General features: G+C 41.2%; 1 protein-coding gene across 1 annotated transcript in view; it reads right to left on the bottom strand.

The window, feature by feature from the left end:
* The window catches only part of SKAP2 (src kinase associated phosphoprotein 2), a 277254-nt gene that overhangs the window by 183486 nt on the left and 69690 nt on the right, over positions 1-24078 (bottom strand). The window contains exon 4 of the mRNA XM_044295336.1: positions 4401-4496. Within this exon, the coding sequence (XP_044151271.1) occupies positions 4401-4496 (96 nt within the window). The remainder of the gene's footprint in view (positions 1-4400; positions 4497-24078) is intronic.

Here is a 24078-nt window from a genome sequence, read left to right as displayed (position 1 = left end):
GAAAGAGAATTGCATCACTAGCGCCACCTTCTGGAGGTGTTTACCTAATAGTCAATGCTCGACTTTTCAACAAGCCTTGGAACATTACTTTGTCTTGGATCTAGCTCATTGACTCATAGGGTCTCCAGACACAGCTGGTCTCTTCAAGGAGAACCAGTAACCCCCCTAAGCTGTATCCAAGACATCTCCCTAAGTCAGCCACAAAATCCTACTCCATTCTGAAGAGGGGAAAACACCTCGAAACAACTGTATGCAGATAGGTATATGGACTGATGATTTCCCTTGCCTTGTGAAAAGGTGAAACACTGACTCATAAGGAGCCACTTCCGATAGGTGGCAGTAGAGAGCCAGTTCTCCTCCGCTGAGAGATGCCTCTTTGCATACATATGTGTGAAGCCACAGACCTAGTTCAGGGGCAAGGCCTGTGCTTACAGCCGGATGATGCAATTTTAACTCTTCCAAGGACGTGCACCAGCAGGGACGTAGCAGCCAGATGCAGTCTCTGGATATCTATTAACTGCATCACTCCCGTCTGTGGATTTAGCACCCATCATAAGCCAATATATCACATAATTAAAGACACCGCAGCACGTAGTGATAAATAATGGGGAGGCAAAGGGACATTTTGTTTCTATAAACGATTAAACTTCTGAGAAGATCAAAGATCTAGTTAGAATGCTGCACATTGTAGTCTGTAACTTTATTACTATTGACAGGGTGGCTGCTGGAAGCTTTATTGATACTGTGCAATAATATGAGTCCCTGGACATCTAGTACCATCCTATTCTTGAGCTATCACCAGCACGTGAAACCCCTTTTCCCCTCTTTTGTATGAATGCTCGCCCTTTCATCTTTTTAAGGATTTCTAAATGTAACCAGAATTTACTACTTGTTTCTTCAATAAAAAAAATATATAAATAAATAAAAATATTAAATAAAAAATGCAACATTATCAGCTATTGCAGTGGTATAGTATTCTAGGTATGTAATCAACCATTACAGCAGGCTGTATACATATTTCACTGTGAATATTCAACTCACAAAATACAGATTTCAGGATTAAATTTAACACCGTACATGCTGAATTCCCTGGACCGCCTTAAATGGCTCCATTCTGTGCAATTACATCGATCCCTCTAAATCTTTATGAAGGTTTTTGTTTCAGCTGCCAAAACAAAATGTATTCAAGCGTCAGCCCTTCCAATACGGGTTTCATTTCATAACCCGGTCCTGTAAATGTTTCGTAGTCAGTGCGAGTTATTAGCCAGAGAACATCGATAGAAAGTAATACAATTCTGATACCTTCGCATGAGTGTTGATATTGAAATCTGTCTTTTAGATGTCACATAACGGACACATCAATAAATGAAACAGGATTCCCCTTCCAAAATCAATTATCTCACCTCTATTGTATGAAGAACCTTTCAAACAACTGGTATTAATGAGAAGACATGACTATAGAACTGCCATTCATTTTATAGACAAATTGGCGACCACTTTAGTCCTTCATTGAAATTCCATTAATCCTCAGCATCAAGGTCCGTTGTAAAAAAAAATATCAAAATTCCGTCTCGAAGCCTGTGACTAGCTGGCAATAACCTGCGTTTCAGCTTGGTTTGATGCCACGCATGAACTTAGCATCTCGCTATGAATCAGCATACAGAAGTATTCTCCATATTCTCTACGTAATATATTTGGGATATGTAATTACATTATTTGTATGCCATTAGCTGTAGATTTTTGTTCTTCTGCTCAGTACCATGTAAAACCAATCACTTTCAACCCAGACTGTGATAATTGCCACTAGCAATCAAGTCTAGGCATCACTGGTCTGAAGTGTGCTAGAATTTCATTAGAAGATATAACTTATTTGACTTTCCTACAGTACCTAATAATCCATAAAGAAACCAAAACACATATGGCTTCGGGGAATAACTAGAAAATTAGGTGGCCATTGGGGAACCAGATGAACTTTTGAACCAGAGGAACAGTGAGGGAGAAATATTGAAGAGAATGAGAGATTCCTAATGCATATAGAAAAATAGGGATGTGACCTTTTCAGTACCTTGTAAATTACATTAGCATTATGAAAAATACTTATCATGTTTTAGCCTTCCTATCAGTTTATATACTTTTTTTGTTGGTCTCGGCCACAAAAAGAAGAAGTCAAAAGGACAAAATAACAATAAGATTTAATAAAAGACCTTGCCGTGACCTTGGCTAATTTCGTTTCACTCATTGTTAAAATTCTGTCTTGTAGAGTTAATCCAGAATTGTGTGACAGCCGAAGCAGTATTTAAAAAAAAAGGTAAAAAATATATTTTAAAAATGTGTGATATTTTTTTAAGTTGCAATCTAAATAGTACGTACTTTTGAGTTTGATACATGAAAGAGGACATTTTATGGAAACAATAGTAAAATTGTGCATTGGAAGGCTCACTGAAATCTACAGGCAACGAAGACATGATATAATGCCGAGGCTGACCTACGGCTAAGGCCTTATTGAGACGGAGCGTATTGTACCCCTGTTTAACCATTCGTGTTCCACTCTGCTGAACTGAACTTAGCCCCATCGATTGATATAGTGCTTTCATATTCGCTTCAGTAGGGTATGATCGTATTACATTCGGAATAAGAATAGTTAAACCCGGATACAATTTGCCATCTGAACGAAGCCTAATGGGTGATTCCGGTGATGGAGATCTGGTCTGAACACATGACAGGTTTGCAGGCACTCACTTCATATGCCTTTTGAATTCCTTATTTTTAATATAGTCATAAAATTTGAATTCGCATTAAATCTGTGGATTTTACGGCTGCCATTACAGACTTATCTTTAAATGATATTGTTCGTACAATAAACACGTATTAAGCCCCGGCCTTAGCTAAATCTACTAAGTGAGCATTGAGGGAGCCATTTTCAGTTAGTTGCTGATGAATACTCCAGTAAAGCAAAATAGTGTTTCATTTCTAGCAAAAGTAAATCATATTTGGGCAAAAGAAGATGGAATATACTAACTGCTCCCGTATATAGGGGTAAAGTTCTGCGGATGACAAAATATGTTTCCCTGAATCGCAGAGTACACTATTTATTACACATGCATGCAGCTCACTTATCCCTGCCCTGCAATAGACATAATTTTATACCCCATAAAGGCAATTTATGTATCCAACGGGAATGATCTGGATAACATAAAACCTTGAGTGCTGTGTTGCAGGAAGCATATTTTAGTTTGGCAATTGTACTTAGAGACAGAGTGGCCCTGCCTGATCATCACATCATGTCACAAAGCATTACTCAATCATAACTTTATAACCAACTTATAATGCTTTCGCTCACTGCATGTAATTAAATCGCAGGAGAGCACATACTATGCCCATGGAAGTTATTGTTGAAATATTATTTGCTAACTTTTCCTAAAGGGTTCTTTACGTACAGCATCATCAATTATCGCTGTGTAGGAAAAAGTTAAAATGTTAGCCTAATGGCTGGCTAGGAGAAAAGTATTCTCTAGCATTGTCTCCTGCATATAGAAATATATTTCTGAATCCTGAAAAAAAAAAAAAAAAAAAAGAAAAGAATGTTTTTGGGGGCTTTTTTTTTAATATTAACCACATATTGTGTGTGTTCCTAGTTTATAATAAAGTAGTAATGCTTAACAATGTTTGCATTGCAAACAATAGGCATGCAGGATTGGGTGGCCAGTCATAAAAAAAAGATATAACGCTGCTAAGATGTTTAAAATTATAATAATAAACATAAAAAAGAAAACTACAGAAATGTCTTTTTTAAATGCGAGTTGTCCAATTTAATATTTTAATTTATTTATTAGAAAAGTTTAAAATGCTATTTTAAAAAAAATATTTTGTACTTTAAACCTTTTTTTTTTTTTTTTTTTTTTTAATATGCAGAATAGGTTTATATGCTATTAATGTTGATAACAAATATATGTAGAACTATAGCGTACCAAAAGCTCCATCTTTTGAATATTATGGCTTTTAAGCATTAAGAGCAGGCAATTTTTCTTAATATGGCAATTGTAGAATATGCATAAATAAAATGCTTGGTATTAGCATAGGAAATTGTAAGGTCTAAAAAAAATGTTGTTTTATTATTGTAATGGATAAAATATAAAAGAGCAAACTGTATGTAGAAATCACAAAAATTACATAATCTCAAAGCTCTTTGATTTATTTTTGCAGTAAAATAAAATCAATTTTATTTACAGGGCCACTAGAGGGAGCTCTTGAGTTCCTTAAAGATTCAGAGTGAAGGAAAGCACGCACGGGAGCTGTAACCATATTTTGTATCTTTGGCTGTAACCCTGTAAACTTCAATCTGTCTTGTTACATTCATTTATAGGAGGCGGCAGTATATTGAAAAATAAACAGAAGCATACCTTCAGAAGGCTGCTCCTCATCTCGATCTGAGGCAAGAGATGATGCGTCAGGGGGGCGAGGAAACACTTCCAACTCTTCCACATCTTCTGAGTCTCCTGGAGGGAAAGAAAAATGTCAGGTGACTACAGCTTGTATAATACCTTCATGGAGAAGAAATCTGGGCTCTGCTTCAGTCTTTTTCAGTTTTTTTTCCCTAAAATTATTAATTGCCACAATCAAAGTTGCAGATATTTTTTCAGTGTAGAATTTAAGAAATATGCAGAAGAATTATTTTGTAGCATTAATAGTCATTTGCGCAAGCTAAAAAAAAAGTACAAAAATAATATAAAATAATCTTATATGATTAATAATGAAGTTGATAATAAATAACTGTGTAGTTGCTGCCAATAATTATTATTACTTCCTTTTTTTTCGCCGAAAATAAGCGCTACCCCGATAATAAGCCCTAGCGCTATTTTGCAGGGTTTTTAGGGTTAGCTTAAAATATAAACCCTACTCCAAAAATAAGCCCTAGACACAGCCGTATTTTATTTTATATAAAGGGAAGGTGGGGGAAATGTGCGGGCTGCAACAGCTCAGGAGCGCTCACTAATGGCTGACTAAGCTGCCATGAAACTGTGGGCGGGCAGGTAGCGCAGGCTTCAGTGAGTAGACTTCAGTGAAGCCGCCAGCCTACGCATACATCGCGGCACTAAGCAGCACCTAACTGGCGGGCAGGCGGCTTCACTAATTGCTAAATTATGCCAGCAGCCCGCGCTTCCCTTCACTTTCACATTTGGCGGGCTGGCGGCTTCTCTGTATGCCCTGTACTGCCACCAGCCCGCACGTTCTTACTTACACAAATGAGGCAGCAGGAGGATCTCCTTCCCCTCTCTGCTGCCTGGAGGAGCTCCCTACATCTCTCCCGTGCCGTATCTGCTCTCCCTGGTACCGTAGATTGCTGCCTAGGTCCCTTGGGTAAGGACAGCTCAGGGGCAATATACGGTACCAGAATGAAAAATGTGTGGCAAATATAACTATAACCCCCCTCATTCATAGGAATGTACCCATGTAGGGGGGAATTATAGTCATATTTAATGTGTTCTGTAATTGGCATGTGTCTATATAAAATATGTTCATAGAGCCAAAATAAGCCCTACCCCAATAATAAGCCCTAACCCTTTTTTCAGAGAAAAAAATTATATACGACCATGTCTTATTTTCGGAGACACACGGTACTATTACTTCTTCATATCTTAATTTAGATTGTGAACTCCATTGGAGACAGCAAGCAATGATAATGCCTGTAAAGCGCTGCGTAGTCAGTGATATTTAAGTGAGTAAAATAAATACATTTTATTTTAAAAAGGGTTTTCTGGGATTTTGATACTGATGACCTATCCTCAGGACTCTCTTCCCGGGTCCCCCACCATTCAGCTGTTTGAGAAGACATTGCCGATCACAGGAGTGAATGGGACTGAGCGCAATACCAAGCACAGCCACTATACAATGTACGGCGCTGTGCTTGGTGAGCTGCGAAGAGGCCACAGTGCTTACAGGAGTGCTGTTACCTTCTCAAGCAGCTGATCTGCAGGGGTCCCAGGTGCCGGACCCCCACCGATCAGATACTTATGACCTATCTTGAGGATAGTTCATCAGTATCAATATCCCGGAAAACCCCTTTAATCTAGATACAACCTAAAATGATAGATAGATAGATAGATAGATAGATAGATAGATAGATAGATAGATAGATAGACAGATAGATATTAGATGGACAGATAGATATTAGATAGATAGATAGATATTAGATGATAGATAGATAGATAGATAGATAGATAGATATTAGATGATAGATAGACAGATAGATAGATATTAGATAGATAGATAGATAGATAGATAGATAGATAGATAGATAGATATTAGATGATAGATAGATCATTTATATTAGATGGATAGATACATATTAGATAGATAGATAGATAGATAGATAGATAGATAGATAGATAGATAATACAATCTTTACCCTCCTTTCTACCACTGACATAATCACTATTGTTTGGAATAATGACAGGCTCAGTAAAAAAAAAAGTTTTACTTTGAAATGCTGTGGTGTTTCAGAGAAGACATTATTATTATTATTATTATTCACTTATTTATTCCAAAGCCCCTGTAGTTCCAAGGTGCTGTGCCTCTAAGAGTGGGTATACTGTACATAATATAAAACAAAACAAGTACAATGAGCATGAACTTATTAACAGAGTGGTACAGAGGGGTGAGGACCCTGCCTGCAAGGGCTTACAAGCTACTTCAGTCTTAATAAAAAAAATATATATATATCCTGTTGTAAAATGTGCATTTTTTATTATAAAATATAAAGTAGTAGTTAAGAGGCACTCACCCTATATTAATTTTAGACTTTAGCCTATCTTTGGAGGCCTGTGCACCAGAATCACCTAGGAGCTGGCATAGATTTCTGATGTAATTTACACCAGTTTTCTAACTTTTGATGAGATGAAAATACTGCTTGTAATAAAAATGTTGGAACTTTTTTTCTCTATACTTGGCTTAATAATTTCCCTTTATGGTTTTAGAAAGAGCTGGGCACTGGCACAATTGTCCACTGGGTGGCTCTCATGAGTCTTTTCCATAGGATAGGTGCTAATTATCAAGTCAAAGTATCCAAATCCACATTAAAATCTACAACTAAGGCCTTGTTCACATTTCCGTTTCAGTGTCACATCCGTGAAAAAAAGAGTACGTGTTTCATCCATGTAGATGTCCGTGAATGATCTGTGGTTGGTCCGTGTGTCAGTTTTTACCATCCGTGTCATCCGTAATTCACTGACGTTGCTCAGCTAAAAATTAATTTCCAAAGAATCTCGTATTAGTCATCAGTGAAAAATGGACGCAACACGGACACAACATGGATGTGTGTCAGTGATTTTCACGAACCCATAGACTTCAATGGGCGTGCTTGGTCCGCATCACGGATCAAAGTAGTGCATGTCCCCGTGATTATTTTTTACTGACCTGCGGTCAGTAAAAAAATACTGAAATGTGAACAGACACATTTAAATGAATGGGTGCATGTGCTGTCCACAAAAAAGGCGAACAGCACATGTCAGTGAAAAACAGAAATGTGAACGAGGCCTAAGACAGATAAATTTGCAGCAGGTATAAAATGGACACCATGTGTGGATTTACCCAATGACGGTGCAGTTAGTAGAGGATTTGAAGTATCAAGGTGAGGGCACAGTCACTGGAGGATGGGGGTATACATGTGTTACGTGGTCGGCGGTGCTGGTGCTTTACATGTGATGCTGCAGTCAGTAGGATATGGAGGTATAAAGGTGACATCAGTCAGTGGAGGATAGGGGTAAAGTTGTGATGGTGCAGTAGAAGACTGGTTGGTCTAATTTATAACTACATTCATTATACATAGATACAGACACAGCCTGTGCAGGAAGTTTTCTTCATACCGGAATCTATCTTGTCCTTGAGTATTTGGCATGGACCCCATATCGGTCCAGTTTTGCTAGTGCAGTAGCCGGGCTGCCAGGAGAACCATTTGACCCTCTGATGTCTCCCTCATCATAAGTGAGTCCTGATGGGATAACTGCCCAAAATGCCAACATTGATACTATACACGGAGGACTGAAAAGAAGAACAAGGAGAGTGGAACTTGATGGTGGTGAATGCCGTAATGCAAAAAATATCATAATGGTGGATTTTTTTTAATCACTTCGCCAAAAAGGCAAACACACTCTAAAATGGTATCAATGAAAGGTACAGATTGCAGTGGGAAAAAAATTAGCCTTCACCCAGTTCTGTAGATGAAGCTATATAAAAGGTATGGAGGTAAGAATATGGCAATGAAATTAATTAATTTCTAACATTTTTATTTTTTCAGTATTAAAACTAAGAAAAACTGTAAATATGCTATTGCTGTAATCCGTGAGAATGAAGATAATAGGTCAGTTTTCCTGCATAGAGAACTCCATAAAACTATGGTGGGATTCATTTTTTTTCAGAATTTTCTGAAGTTTCCCATTTGGATTTTTTTTACAGCTTCCCATTACATTGTATGCAAAATTAAATGGTGTCATTACAAAGTGCAACCTATCCTGCAAAAAACAAGCCTTGATATTGCTATGTGAATGAAAAATAAAAAAGTTATGGCTCTGGGAAATAAGGAGAGTAATAAATGGAAGCGCAAAAATTAGAAAGTGGTCCAGCCCTGAAAGGGTTAAGGCAACTGTATGTTTCTTTGCACCTTATGGCAATGTTTGTAGATTTTAAGCCCCTCTGTACCAGTCTATTAATAAGTTCAAGCTCATTGTACTTTTTAGATGTACAGCTCCCTGGAACTAATGACACTTTCAAATAAATAATTAACATAATGTTATTTGAGATCTCTATGGTACTGAAATTTAGGCAACATATGGTATGGTTATTTATATACTGTATAATAACATTTTTGAGCACTAAACAGTCTATCTCGGTGTGGGGGGGAGGGCAAAAGAATTGAACGCACAGGGCAGCATGCAACCTAAAGGGCCTTTTACATGACCTGAGATTAAGGGCAATTATTTGTTCCTGATAATTGCCCTGTATAAGGGTCATTTTACACATACAGATGATCGGCAGATTATCGGGGATATTGCATTTGTATAAATTCTTGTTTACGATAATCTGCCTGTGTGAAAGGTGTCGGCAATCACCCAATGAAAGAGCAAACAGTGACCGTGTCATTTGTCGGCATAAAAAAATCCTGTCTAAACAGGAAACTGATACGCAGTACATACAGTGGAGGTGATCGCTGCATGTATATATATCTCTCATCGCCGGTGATGATCGGGAGTGTTTGCTTCCTTTCCAATAATCTGCCGGATCATTTGTACATGTAAAATTACCTTAATTGTGATGCTAATCACCAGATCATTGAACAAATGTATTTGTAATATACTTTATTAGTAAGGGGATAAGTGATCACAGTAGAGATTGTTCATCCCCATATATAGGAGATAATTGCTGCATGTAAACGCACCTTGGCTTAGTGATCAGGCAATTATTGGGACTAGAGATGTGTGAATCGAAGTTGGCAAAGTGGAATTCGATCTGAATTTCAGGAAAAATTTTATTCACACCGAATCCGAATTTCCTCACGCTTCGTGGTAACAAATCACATTTTTTCCTAAAATGGCTGCTGCACATGTTAGGACATGGAGCAAAGAACTCTGGGAGTGAGGGATCACCCACAATGCCATGCATGCAGCCAATCAGCAGCCAGCCAACCCTGTCATGTTACAGCCATATAAATAGCCTCAGCCATCTTGGATTCAGCCATTTTCCAGTGTACTTAGTGCAGGTAGAGACGTCAATAGGCGCTAGGGACAGTGCTAGGAAAGACTTGAAAACGTTTAATTTTCTGAATAGAAGTTCAGGGAAAGATCATTAGACGTGAAGGGAAAGGATAGGAAGGAATTATTCCACACTATAAAAGGAGAACAGCATCCAATAGGGGAGCAATAAAAGGAACAATCCTATTACACCTTGCTGCACTGACTAGGAATCCAAATTGCCATTATACTGCAGCTTTCAGGTTTGCAATAGATGATACCTCTGTAATTCCAGCAAACCATTCTTTTTATTGGGGTGCAAGTGTTGTGTGATACAGCCATTAACAGGGTTTATTACTAGGAAATATTTATATGTCTTATTAGCCCTTGTGCGGTGCAGTTATATGTTCTAAAGCCTTTTTTGGCATGTATAAGTGGGGGAGAAAAAGGGCTTATTACTTGTTGTGTGGTGAAGTGAGAAAATTACAGCCCTTTTTTCGGGTGTATTAGTTGCAAAAAAGGTATTATTTGCCATTCAGCGGTGCAGTTATTGGTTCTAAAGCTTTTTTTGGCCATTCTGCAGTCCAGTTATATGTTCTAAAGCTTTTTTGGCGTGTATCAGTGCCAAAAGAATATATAATTTGCCATTGTGTGGTGAAGTGAGAAAATTATAGCCCTTTTTGGCGTGTATTAGTATAAAAAAAAAGTATTATTTGCCATAAAACGGTGCAGTTATATGTTCTAAAGCCTTTTTTGGCATGTATTAGTAGGACAAAAATGGCTTATTAGCTGTTGCGTGGTGAAGTGAGAAAATTACAGCCCTTTTTGGGGTGTATTAGTGGCAAAAAAACTGTATTATTTCCCATTGTGTGGTGAGGTGAGAAAATTACAGCATATTTTGGCATGTATTAGTTGCAAAAAAAAGTATTTGCCATTTAGCAGTGCAGTTATATGTTCTGAAGCCTGTTTTGGCGTGTATTAGTGTCAAAAAAAGTATTATTTGCCGTTCAGAGGTACAGTTATATGTTCTAAAAACTTTTTGGGCGTGCATTAGTGAGGAAAAAAATAGCTTATTAGCCGTTATGTGGTGAAGTGAGAAAATTGCAGCCCTTTTTGGTGCGTATTAGTGGCAAAAAAAATATTATTTGCCGTTTAGCGGTGCAGTTAAACAGTATGTTCTAAAGCCTGAGGAGGACATCAGTGAGGCGCAGACAGTACTCAATGATGATGTAGCCGATCACAATTGGGAGGCGGGTGATGACGGGGCTTTATCATCATCGGGGGAAGAAGGTGGCAGCTTGCGCATGAGGCAGCGGCGGAGCCAGCAAGTCGGTAGCGTGGCCGGGAGTCAGCAGGGTGGTAGCAGTGGGAGCCAAACGTCCACTTCGCAGGAGCCTATCTGCCTGGAAAGTAGTGGCGCAGGGGTTCACGGAGGCAGCGGCGGTAGAAGTCAGTCAGTGCAGAGTGTTGGGGGTAAAATCACCTACTCGGTGGGGTAGCAGTTTTTTGTTAAGCCGCTGGATGAGGTGAACATGGCCATTTGCCGAATCTGTGGGCTGAAAGTAAAGCGTGGCCAGGTTGGAAATGTTGGCACCACAGCACTGCATCAACATATGCAGCATCACCATAAAGTGGCCTGGGAGAAGTGTGGCTCCAATGTGGTGGTCCAGCCTCCTGCAGCATCCGCTGAATCACCCAATGGCATGACCCTGATTTCAGTCAAGGCTCCACCACGTCAGCCGAAGGGAGCTGTCTGTCCTTGCCATCATCTGCTGGTCTTGATGCTCCTGCTCCTCCTCCTACTCCTCGTCAGTCATTCCATCAGCAATCAATCACCGAAGCGATTGCCAAGAGACAACAGTATGTGTGCACTCATCCAACGGCACAGAAGTTGAATGTGCTGGAGGAGGAGGAGAAGGACATTGGAGCACAAGCAATGTGTAGCAAAATGAGTGGTTTTTCTTCACAGGTGACAGGAGAGGATGAGCAGGAGCAGCCGGAGAAGCAAGAGGGAGATGAGGAAGACGAGGCAGATGACCCAGGCACACCGTGGCAGTATGCAGTGGAGATGGAGGCAGGGAGTCCCTCCGAGTCACTTGCGCAAATGGACCACTGTATGCTCACTTGCTTGGGTACTGACAGCCAAATTGTCACCATTCGGCAGAGGGATGACTTCTGGCTTTCCACCTTGTTTGGACCCTCGCTACCGGTCCAAAATGGGGGCCTAACTGTCCGAATTTGCCCTGGAAAAGCTGTCCTGCCCGGCTAGTAGTGTGGCATCAGAGTGGGTGTTTAGTGCAGTGAGGGCCATAGTTACCACAAGGAGAACTCGCCTGTTCAACCAAAATTTGAAGAGACTGACCTTTGTCAAGATGAATTAGGCATAGATCAGCCAGGATTTATCACCCACCAATGCCTGATGCATCAGATTAGATCATCCATGCTGCCTCACCCAAAGCTTGACAAAAGAGACCATTTTTCTATCTACCTGCCTCAGCTACTATTCTGATGCTGCCACCGCCTGATGCCAAGTGCTCCTTCCTACACCCACCACCGGGTACTGTTATTGCCACCAACCTCCCCACTCTGTCACATTGTCCCTCTGTGGTCTCCTGATGCTGCTGCCACCTCACCACTCAGGTCTTTTCATGCTGCTGCTGCCACCACCACACTATGTCACCTTGCCAGTCTATGACCTCCTCATGCTACTGCTGCCATCTCCACACTGTGTCACCTTACCACTCTGGCCTCCTAATGCTGCTGCTAAATCAACACTATGTCACTGGGCCACTGTGTGGCCTCCTTATGATGCTGCTGCTGCTGCCACTTCCACACTATGTCACCTTGCCACTCTGTGGCCTCCTCATGCTGCTGCCAACTCACAACTCTGTCTCTGGGCCTCTCTGTGGTCTCCTCATGCAGCTGCCACCTCCACACTCTGTCATTGTGCCAATCTGTGGCCTCCTCATGCTGCTGCTACCACCTCCACCCTATGTCACCTTGCCACTCAGTGGTCTCCTCATGCTGCTGCTAAATCAGCACTATGTCACTAGGTCACTCTGTGGCCTTGTGATGCTGCTGCTACCACCTCCATACTACAGTATGTCATCTTGCCACTCTGTGGTCTCCTCATGCTGCTGCTAAATCAACACTATGTCACTGTGGTCTCCTCATGCTGCTGCCACCTCCACACTATGTCACCTTGCCAGTCTGTGGCTTACTCATGCTGCTGCCACCTCAACACTCTGTAAATGGGCCACTCTGTGGTCGCCTCTTGAGACGCACAACGGATCCTGTCTGTGTAGCAGCTGTAAGGCCTGTATGGTCCCACCCGAATTGGCTTATGATTTGGTAGCCAAAAGCAGGAGTGGGTACAAAACACAGAAGACAGGCAAATATTCTATTTAAGTGTCATCTCTGTTTTGGATCCACTCCTGTTTTTTTTTTGGGCTTTAGCAATACTGATGGATTACTGACCAAATGCTGAATGAGTGAAGGCGGATGCTCAACAGACAGGATCAGTTTTTTTTTTTTGGGGGGGGGGGGGGTTATTGTTCTGACAGATCAGAGGAAGGGCAAAATAATCAGTGACGTCAACACAAACTTACTGCTGACACCCTCTCCAGTCTGTCGGGGGGGGCTGTACTTGTATAAGCGTTTAATAGAACAGGTTCTGTAGACATCTATGTGGAATCAGCTAACGACGGTGTAAAAGGAGTGCGATCTTTCATGCTACAACAGGATCTTGGGCCTCTGCACGGTTCTTTATACCTGGGGCTAACATCGACCTGTAAGGATTAATTCACCCTTGAGTTATTTGGTCAGTTTTGGCCACATAACTGCCCAAATAAGTGAAGTGTGCAGTGATTCTAAGAGCAATGCCTGTCATGTACTTGTCATACTGACTCACAGTATTGTTTTACTACCACAGCAGACTCCCTATGCGTGTTACTGCAAGGCACAGTGTTCTACACCACTGTACAGACTCTCTACAGCCAGGAAATAGCTGTTTTTTAACATGATTCACAGCAAATAAATTCGGATTGAATCAAATCTTTTCGGAAAATTCAGCGAACCGGCCGAATCGAATTTTTGAGAAATTTGCTCATCTGTAATTGGGACATTTCATTTCATTCCTGAAAATTGCCTGTGCATCAGCCTATATAAAAGGCATTAAAATGTGTTATTTAAATTTTTTTAAATAAATTTATTTAAAAAATTGTATAAATGTGCAAGGATTTTAAGTATTTTTACTTTGCGAATTTAGTGACTTTGTAAGCTTTTATGTAAAAATAAAGGCCCCAAACTGTCCCCTGACAACTGACTTCTCAGACTTCCTTGGCGTCTCCTTGCCCGCTGTGAAGGTACAGGGGAGTGGTGCTGTCAGTGATTAAAGCTAGCAGCAACTTAAAGGGGTTGTTTCATCTCTTCAGTTCAGAGATGCTCACCAGCCTTGAACTTTCTGCTCTGCAGGGAGGAGGTGACCATATGATTGATTGCACAGGCAAACAGATCTAGGATGATGTAATCTCACCGTTTGCTTGCTCCTGCATACTCCCAAGGCTTCGATCTGCTACTCTTCACTGGACTGGAGCTGCCATTGCTGTGTAGAACAGCTCCAAGACTGCGCATGCCCTGGTGCTATTTTACACAAACTAGGGGCAAAGATACAAGGTGGCCTGGAAGGGAGCTACCGTGCATGCGTGCCTATGCACGCTCCTGCACTCCCAGCCACCAGCGAGGCCGCAGCTGTTTCTTACAGCGTGCAAACGTGGCTGGATTGCAACGGTGGCCGTATCCCATAATAATTAGGGGATGCCAGAATGGATTGAAGGAAGGAAAGGAGGCAATTTGGACAAATAGAATACATTAGTAAGTGGCTTTTAATATAATTTTATTTGGGATAAATGCTAATTGATGAGGTGAGACACCCCCTTTAAGGGCAGAGGTACAGTTGTAGAAGCATTCATTTTTTTAATAAGTTAGGGCCCTATTACACCTACATTCTGCAGTCGCTTGTCAGGAGGGACGCGTTCCTTCCCAGCAATCGCCTGCTCGGTAGCGGAGGAGACAGCTGCTATTACATGTAGCAATCCCCTCCTCAGTATGGGGATGAGCGATCGCTAATGCCATGGCTCATCCCCATACTGAATCATTGTTTGCCGGCAGCAGTGTGCTGATTACACGGCACGATCTGACACCAACAAATGATTATTTTTAAACATGTTGAAAGACTCCGATTAGCTGATGAACAAGCTCCTTTGCTCATTCATCGGTTAATCGGTGGCAGTATTACACTGCCAGATCATCACTAATGAGCATTCATACAAACACTCATAAGCAATTATCTTGGGGATTATCTGTAGGTGTAAAAGGACCTTAATAAAACCTTTACTCTTTAGGGCCAGTTCACACGACTGATTTTGAAAAACATGCTTAAAAAATCAGAGCAGAATCCATTTTTTTTTTCAGCACGAAAATACGGGTTTTTCGTGAGGTTTATGACACGTTTCCTATGCCATTTTTTGATGCATCTTTTTTTTAACCAATGGGTGTTCAGTACAAAGCGAAATTTTCAGCTTGAGGTTTTTGAAGCAGATTTGAAGCAGATCTGTGCCAAGAAAACGCACAAAAAACAGTTCATGCAGCAGTTTTTTTCTGCAGGCAGAAAAGCTCCAAAATCAGTGCAAAAACACTCAGTGTGAACTGACCTTTGAGATCAGCCTTGCTTGGTGGTATTAAATTTCATTGACTCTGCCGTTATTGTGAAAATGTCACCAGAAATGTTTAAAAAAGCATGTTTCACATAGAAACGTGATTTAAACAATAGGTCATTTTCTGACATTAGATTATGTTAATTTGATTCAGTGAGACATTCTGATTATTTTAACCATTAAAAAGAAAAGATATTTTGGAAAATGAGTAACTTTTAGGAAGTGGCAGAGTTCCACCTCGTAAACATGAACAGTTGCGTCTGTACGTCATCATAAAACGCCGTCATCATTTTCATCTCGTTCTTGATGCATCTGGTTAACCATGAATGCAAGCAAAATAAATGTATGGACAGTTTTTTTTCAGGTTTCTGCAGATTTTCTTGTCTGTGTGCACTACAACAAGGGATATTAGAAAGAGTTTTGTCATCATTCTGTTAGTTTTAGATGGCACTGCCAGTTTTTCTGACAGGGCTAAAATACAAAATGCAGACGGGTAAAGCTGAAAAACACTGTTAATGTGCGGACATCATTAACCTTAGTAGAAGTCATAAACTTACCATAATTCAAACATTTTTTTAAACGTGAAGTAATAAAATATAGACAGTTCAATTTTTCATAAAGTTGCAGAGTAAATGAGCACATTATGGGATACATGCCAATGTGCGATAAAGATAGCTAAGTCTAGTCGTTGAATACATATAGTAAATCATAAATGCCTGTTACTGAGATGACAAGTTGTATAACGTACATAAGTTAATGCCTAAATGCAATGTAAAACTGAAAAACATCTAAGGTCAAACAAGTCTATCGGGCTACATTAGTCAAACGGAGGCCAAAAGAGTGTATTTTTGGCCTCTGTCTGGCTGGAACTGCATCCTTCTGCAGTGACCTACAGGGGAGGAGCGGAATGTTAGAGTGCTCTTGATGTAAGGTAGATGGGTGCAAGGCAGGACTCCCTGGTGGTGCAGGCAATGCAATGGGGAGGAGAGGGACACCAGAATAACAACAGATGGGGAAAGACAAAAAACTAGGCCTCAAGGCTAGTGAGAGGGCAACGTTCACCTCCTAGGAAACCCCTAAACCTGGCCCTGACGCCTATCAGTATGTATAGACCCTGAAGGTGGGAAAATACATACGCCGGAACCTAAACCCTAGGAGCCCTGAAATGCCCTAAGGTAGTGGCAGGGAATGAGACAACTGGTTCCTTCCCAGGTGAATGAACGAGTGTCTCCCTGAGACCTAGCAACAACAAGTACAAGGGAACAACCAAATACAAAGAGCAGTACAACTTATCTTATAGAAAATGGATGAGCAGGAACACAGGAAAGGTCCACACACCAACTCTTCCAAATCCAAGCAGAGAATATCAACCGCATGGATTTAAGTGTGAGACAAAACTAAATAGGGAATGCAGTAATGACCACAAGCTGCACCTGACAAGACCTGTGGTCATTACCAAACAACAACACTGAGAATCAAGAGACTGTCAGTTAACCCCACGTGCAGCCAGTCTCCCAGATGTTCTAACCTTTGACACGGGAGGTACCGTGACAGGTGGCAGCAGTGCAGGTGTTGGGTGCAAGGCTAGTGTGAGGTAACAAGTCCAACAAATGAGGATAAGGTCAGTCACTCCAGGGTACACACACAGGGGATCATTTATCATTTAAGGCTGTTTTTATGTCAGTTTTAAGTCTTACTTTGTGAACTGGTGAGTGTGATGTGGTTTACACCTTTTGGTGTAAAAGTAGACAAGGGGGTTGCCTGGCGTGGGTTGCGACTTTTTTGCGACTTTTTCAAAAGTAGTAGTGATAGTGATGCTGCAGCAGCTGTACAGAATGTGGTGGTAGGCAGGTCGCAGCAGTGGCATAATGGAGGCGGCAGCAGTAGCAGTACAAAGCATGATGGTAGGCAGGTCGTATTAGCGGAATGATGGTGGAAGTGGCATGATGGAGGCAGCAGCAACCATACAGAATGTGATGGTAGGCAGGTCACATAAGCAGCAAGGCTAGATCTATTAATTGGAATCAGCTGGATGAGTGTGAAAATCCTCCTGAATTCAGGCTTGGTTCATTTTGACAAAAGTGATGTTTTGGATACTAGAGGAGGACAACGTGGTCCCTTTGGGTGTCACCACACCACCCACAGCACTGAAAAACTTCTCCGAGATGAGACTGGAGGCTGGGCAAGAAAGAAGAAAGAATGTGCTGTGCCAGTTTCAGACACTGTTCCAGTCTGCCTGCCCAGAAATCCATGGGTAATTATAACAGGCTTTTTTCAGCTGTAGAACAAAAAATGACGCACTATAGGGTAATAACGTCTTCAATAGAGAATAAATAATATCTCCAAAACTGGAGGCTCATCTTATAGAGTTGTGCTAGATATAGGCGCAGCTCTAGTGTAGGCACATATAGGGTTAGCAGAAGCCCCTTATGGCGGATGGTATGCAGCCCGGGATACAGATACTTCTGATCAGGGATGCCTGGAATCCCTTAGAAAGCCGGTAATTCAGTGAGGTGGAGATGTCCCACGGCGCAAAAACCACCTGGTGGTTGGATTAGAATAAAGGGTTCTTTAATTGAGCAAGCGGTACAATGCGTTTCGGGGATAAACCCCTTCTTCAGGTAAAAATGACTTGCATCAGAAATCCATGGGGTCAGGGAACAGGGTATGCACCAGAGATTTGCCAGAGTTGAGGTTGGCCTGAACCCGGGCGTTGAAGCGGGAGCTGTCAGCTTGCTCACTGGCCTCACCCTGTCACGGCACATGGAAAACTGCTCAATCACATTGAGGAGACAAAACTGGCTGCTGCTACTGCTACTGTGGCTTTTGCTGCTCACTGTATAAGCCCTTATTATGGTTCATAAGTGATAAATAAAAAGTCTCCGCTCACATCCTAGAGCATTTTGAGCTTAGAGGTACACGTCAGAATGATCTCCCAACTTATACTTCTGATAGAAGGTTAAGGCTTATCTCACTGTATAGACATACAGATGGATATGTTGCCCATAGACTTCCTTTGTGGAAAAAAAAAAAAAGTATAATGTAGTATACGTTATTTTAACATAGGAACATTATAGGCATATGAAAGTGTAGTAGATTATGCCTTCCTATATGGTGATAAAAATGCTATGCTGAAACCTCTGGACACTCTTGGAGCATGATGGATGCATAGGGGCCCATGACATCATGAAACAGAGTCTAAGGTTACCTACAGTACTAAGGATAACCACATAGTGATATTACAGCACATTATGGCAATGATAAATTTAGCTCTACTGTATCTGAAAGGTATATGTAGTCTGATCTGATATCGAAAATGTGTTTAGTGTCAAATTTGTTTTAAAAATTGATATTTTCAAACATAATAAAATTGTTGCATTTTGACATTAGACTCTAAGCACATCCAACATTGGGGCAATGTTCTCACCTAAACAATACCTCTAAAAGCTCTTCACTAACATTGTGCGTTTATTTCAATGAACTGTAAGCAACCTTTTTGTAGACCTGAAATGTGGGACTGAATCCCCATCCATCTTTGTCTAAAGGCACTTAATATCTGTTACTTGTATTTTGCCAAGTAATGCTGTGATTGAAGTTTATGAGCATTATAATTAGGAACATTGCACACTAATCGGACATTGAAATGAAATGTATGTTCAAAAGAATGCTTAGAGCCCCATTAGTTCACAGTCATTCTATTACAATCAGAAATCTTGTCAGTGGTGCCTTGAGCTTACGCCAATGACAACAGCATAAATTCTGCATCTCATTTCTGTGATCATAAAATTAATGATCAGTTTAAAAATACTTCTTTGTAAAAAGTTATAGCTCAAGACAAATGCTAGGATCTCAGCTCGAGGCATAGAGGATAATTAAAACTTCACAGCTAATTAAAATATCTCACCAAGTGCATCCTATTGGAGCAGCGATGATTGCAAAGACAGTGGAGCTTATTGCAGGGAAGAGACAGGTGGAAAATCCACCATTGTCCTGGTCTACTATATGGTAGCTGCTGCTGTTCATTGTAGGTAGTTTGAAGGCATAATATCTTCGCAAATCCTTATTCATACAACTATTTCTTTCTTTCATGTGCTGTCATTTTTTTAAACGGACAGCACACGAGTCCATACAAGTCACGGATCTATTTGCTAGGTACGAGAAGCTCAGTGCATGTCCCATTCTGGTCTGTTTTTGCATATCAGACTAGCCCATTCAAGTTTAAGAGTAAGAAAAACCAAAATGCACATGGAAGACACCCATGTGTTGTGCTACAGGTTTTCAATAGATCCATTTTGGACACAAATTGGACACAGTCATGTGAGTAAGGCTACAGACTGTACAAAAGTATTCTAAGTCCCTGCCGCTCCATAGTACAGAGCTATAGGCCGTCCATGCAGTGGCGGACTGGGATTCCAGGGTTTTTGGGCCCACCAGAGGTAATTTGTCTGGGGCCCAGACTCTATATCACCAATAAATTCTAATAGGTTTTGAATCAAAGAAGAAGACCCTAGTGGTGATTGATTATGTCACAAAGCTCCAAATGAGATTTTTCTCCTGGACGTTCGGGTTCCACTTTGGATTCAGAGATTGGGCCTACTGGAGGATCCTTTGGTGGACCAGTCCAACACTGACTCAATATGCCAATATTTGGTGGCTTCATATGGGCACTGTGTAATGGAGACATTCTCCCCTATTGTTTCTAAAGGAGAATAACAATGTAATTTGACGTATGGTCCAGCACGCCAAAACATGTTGCACTCACAGTTAGCAATTCTTAAGGCTCCTCTGCCCGAAAGCTGCCTGCCTTCTGTATCTTCCACTGTTGCTGCCCACCTCATCTTCTACTGATGTGGCCCTCCAATGTCCTTCTGTGGCTTAAGGGGGTTTTCTGGGATTCCTCAGATTTTTATCAGATATGTTCATGTAGTTGCTTAGCTCTTGTACATCTTCTACATGCTTTTTTTCCATTTTGGACTCTTCAAATCTGGTTTCACAATGTAAACAAATCACTCTAGTTTGTTCCCATCCTGTATGTAGCACTTTCTCCTTTCTCTGCCAGAGCTCCAGCCCTAACAACACCCATCCAGTTTATAAGTTCTTCCACCCAGCTAGTTACATTCTCCTATCACTGCCCATTCCTGCTTTGACATACCCATGAACATGACATCACAGAAAAATAGGAACTGCATGGACAAAGTCATGTGACCACAGTCCAGAGTGGAGGATTGAAGCAATAAAAGTAAAAGAAATGCATTACAAAATGACAGCTACCTTCATAAATGATTATTTGAAAGGACGTTGAGGGAAAAAACCCTTTTACGCAGTGAGGGGCATCCTTTATGTTCCTGGTTTATTACTGCATTTTAAGGCTTCTACAGAAAAAGTGCAACCACCAATACAGAGCTCGAAGATGCCGTCAGAGATTGGTAGGACCTGATGGGATATTTAGATGTAAGGAAATAAACAGTAACATAGGTCCTGGTATCTATGTGTAAGGCTACTTTCACACTTGCGTTGTTAATTCCGTTATTGAGATCCAGCAGAGGATCTCAATACCGGAATTAAATGGATCTGTTATGATTTTACATATCAGGATGATTCCGTTAGGATGCGGTTGTGTGAAATCAAAATGGAAAAAAAACTTCACTAAGTACATTGAAAGTCAATGGATGACGGATCAAGCTTTAGGCTCCTAAAAAAAAAGGATCGGTCACCACTGACTTACATTGTTTTTTTCAGTTTCTATGACCGGACATAAAACCGCAGCTTGCTGATGCATCCTGAACAGATCTCTTTCCATTAACAATGCTTGAGGACTAAATGGATTTTTTTTCCCCCAGTATTAAGATCCTCTGCTGGATCTCAATCCCAAAAAACAACAATGCAAGTGTGAAAGTAGTTTCTGTTATCATATCTATGTAGTGAGCTAAATTCTGGTACCATACCTATACTGTACATGACTGTGTATACAGAAATCACTTATAGGAACGCCTCCCTGACTTCAAAACCCAGAATGACCAGGAATGAAATTAAACTTGTACTGAATCTTTTCCCAGAAAACGATATATCTGTTTGCTCAGCTCCTCCTGTTCTACAACATGCTCCCTGCAGTTCAGACGCCATGTTCAATGTGACAGGATCCCTATAACGCATCTGTGCAGTGTATCTCAGATCATGTTCAAATGTGGGAGGCTCACAATCTTCATACATGGTAGCCTTAATCCGCCACTGGTGTGAGCCTTCAGGAAAATGTTCACGTTATTTATGGCTATACTTTACAATCCAAACTTTCTGGCAATTTATTCTGTTCGTTGGGGAATTGCTCTCACCTCTAATCTTTTTGGAAAGACATTTCAAATGTAGGGCTACCATTCAGTGCTCCCCAATGCAATGCATTTCAGGTGAAGTGGGCTGCAAGGAACAAGTAACAGTAAATAAGATAAAGGCCATTACTATATTATATGAAAGATCCGAAGTTGATTCGCATAAAACTTGGTTTGAATACTGTACGAAGCGAGTTCTCTGTAAAGTATTAGAATGTATTGGCTCATCCGAAGTTGATTCGCTCATCGCTAGTGATAGCTCATTAACGGATTTCACATGCCCCTCACTTTTGTCGTTTTGGATAATATATAATTAAACTGGAGAGGATGAACTGTATACAGTCTTTCCAAAGAGAATGGAGAGTCTGGACAGAGGTGTGTATTGGAACGGAGTGTCAGAAGGACTGGATGGGACTAGACACTTTCACCTCCTCTGTGCTGTTGTCTTGGATAATGGGAGGAATGCAATGTAATTTATACTAATAGTTATTTTTAATTGTTTTCTTGTACTTTGTACTAAGTAAAAAAAAAAATTGGGGGGGAGCATGCATTTTTTACCACACTATCATATACTCAGTAATATTTCAAAAGCTGGCATAATATCAATGTTACCAAGTTATACAAACATTTGCTTAAGGCCGAATGCACACGGCCGTGTTCCACGGATGTGAGTGGTCCGTGGTATCCCAGCCTGGAATCCTGCTGACAGCAGGAGCGCATGGCATCATTGGTTGCTATGACGCTGTCCACTTCATGCCGCCGCTGCTGTACAGTAATACACTCGTATAGATCATACCAGTGTATTACTGTAGTGCAGCGGCGGCATGAAGCGGATCCATCCTGACTTACATTGAAAGTCAATGGGGGACGGATCCGTTTTCAATTGCACCATATTGTGTCAGTGAAAAACGGATCCGCCCCAATTGACTTACATTGTAAGGCAGGACGGATCCGTTTGGCTCCGCATCGCCAGGCGGACACCAAAACGATACAATCAGCGTTTTGGTGTCCGCATCCAGAGCGGAATGGAGGCGGAACGGAGGCAAACTGATGGATTCTGAGCGGATCCTTATCCGTTCAGAATGCATTAGGGCAAAACTGATCCGTTTTGAACCGTTTGTGAGATCCCTGAAACAGTCCTCACAGGCGGACCCAGAAACGGCAGTGTGAAAGCAGCCTAAATCTACAGTATATTGAAACCTATGCAAGGATAGTAACAGATGAGGACATAGGCCTGTGTGGTCACAGCAGCCAATGCCTGGCATCACATCCATCTGCAATGTGGCTCGGATACAATGGAACACTATAGACCTCATTCAAAGCCCCAGAGCAGCAGAGGCTGGACGATAGAGGAGGCTTTCCATTGCATCCTGCCTTTCTCCTGTAAACATGGCTACAGATGTTACCATGCCGCCCTAGTCTAAATGCTAATGTTGTTACCGGATCAAGTACATGTCTCTGTTTCTTTGCTGAATTGTTCAAAAGGCCAAATGAGGAAAAAAGACACTTATAGGGTAAGTATGTACAGGCTGGATGTCTTCAAGTGAGACATTCAGCTTCTTGTGTTATGCTACTCTAGGCACAACACTAACGGAAAAGGGGCAGCGCGGTGGCTCGGTGGTTAGCATTGGTGCCTAGCAGCGCTGGGGTCCTAGGTTCAATAGCTATAACAGCTCTATATAAATGCATAAAATAAATAAATATTAATATTGGTTGTGGTGGTCAGTGGTGCTCATGTGTTCCAGGTCCTCACTGTATAGAGGGCTGACTCTCAGAAGGTAAGGAAAATATAGAGGATTGGTGGATGACAGACCTTCAATCCACCCATGTAGAGACATCCCATGGCACAAAACACGGCCAAAGGAGTAAATTCTATATTGTAACTTATAAGACACTGCTTTTTCAAGTCCAATCCAACGCCATATCACCAAAAAGTCCAATAAAGAAGTTATTCCTTTATCTGGGGATGTCACTACATGCGTGGTCTTTCATCCACAATGCTCTATTTAGTGATGGCCTTGCGGTTCGCCCGGTGGTCGGTTCGCAGCGAACTTTGCTCGTTCGCGATTCGCCGAAAATGCGAACATATGGCGATATTCGCGCCCCGCCATATTCTTTTACATTGTGAAGAACTCTGACCCATGACACATCCATCAGGTGGTACAGGACAGCCAATTGAGACATTTCAGCACATGGACATACCCCCTACCTTATAAATAAACCTGATCTGGCCACCATTTTACATTCAGTCTTTTGTCAGTGTAGGGAGAGGTTGCTGTCTGGAGCAGGGACAGGCTGTTAGGGACAAAAACGCTATTA

Source organism: Bufo gargarizans, chromosome 5, assembly GCF_014858855.1.
Source record: "Bufo gargarizans isolate SCDJY-AF-19 chromosome 5, ASM1485885v1, whole genome shotgun sequence".
Lineage (NCBI taxonomy): Eukaryota > Metazoa > Chordata > Amphibia > Anura > Bufonidae > Bufo > Bufo gargarizans.
The sequence above is the reverse complement of the archived record's forward strand: the minus strand, read 5'-3'. Positions and strand labels throughout refer to the sequence as shown.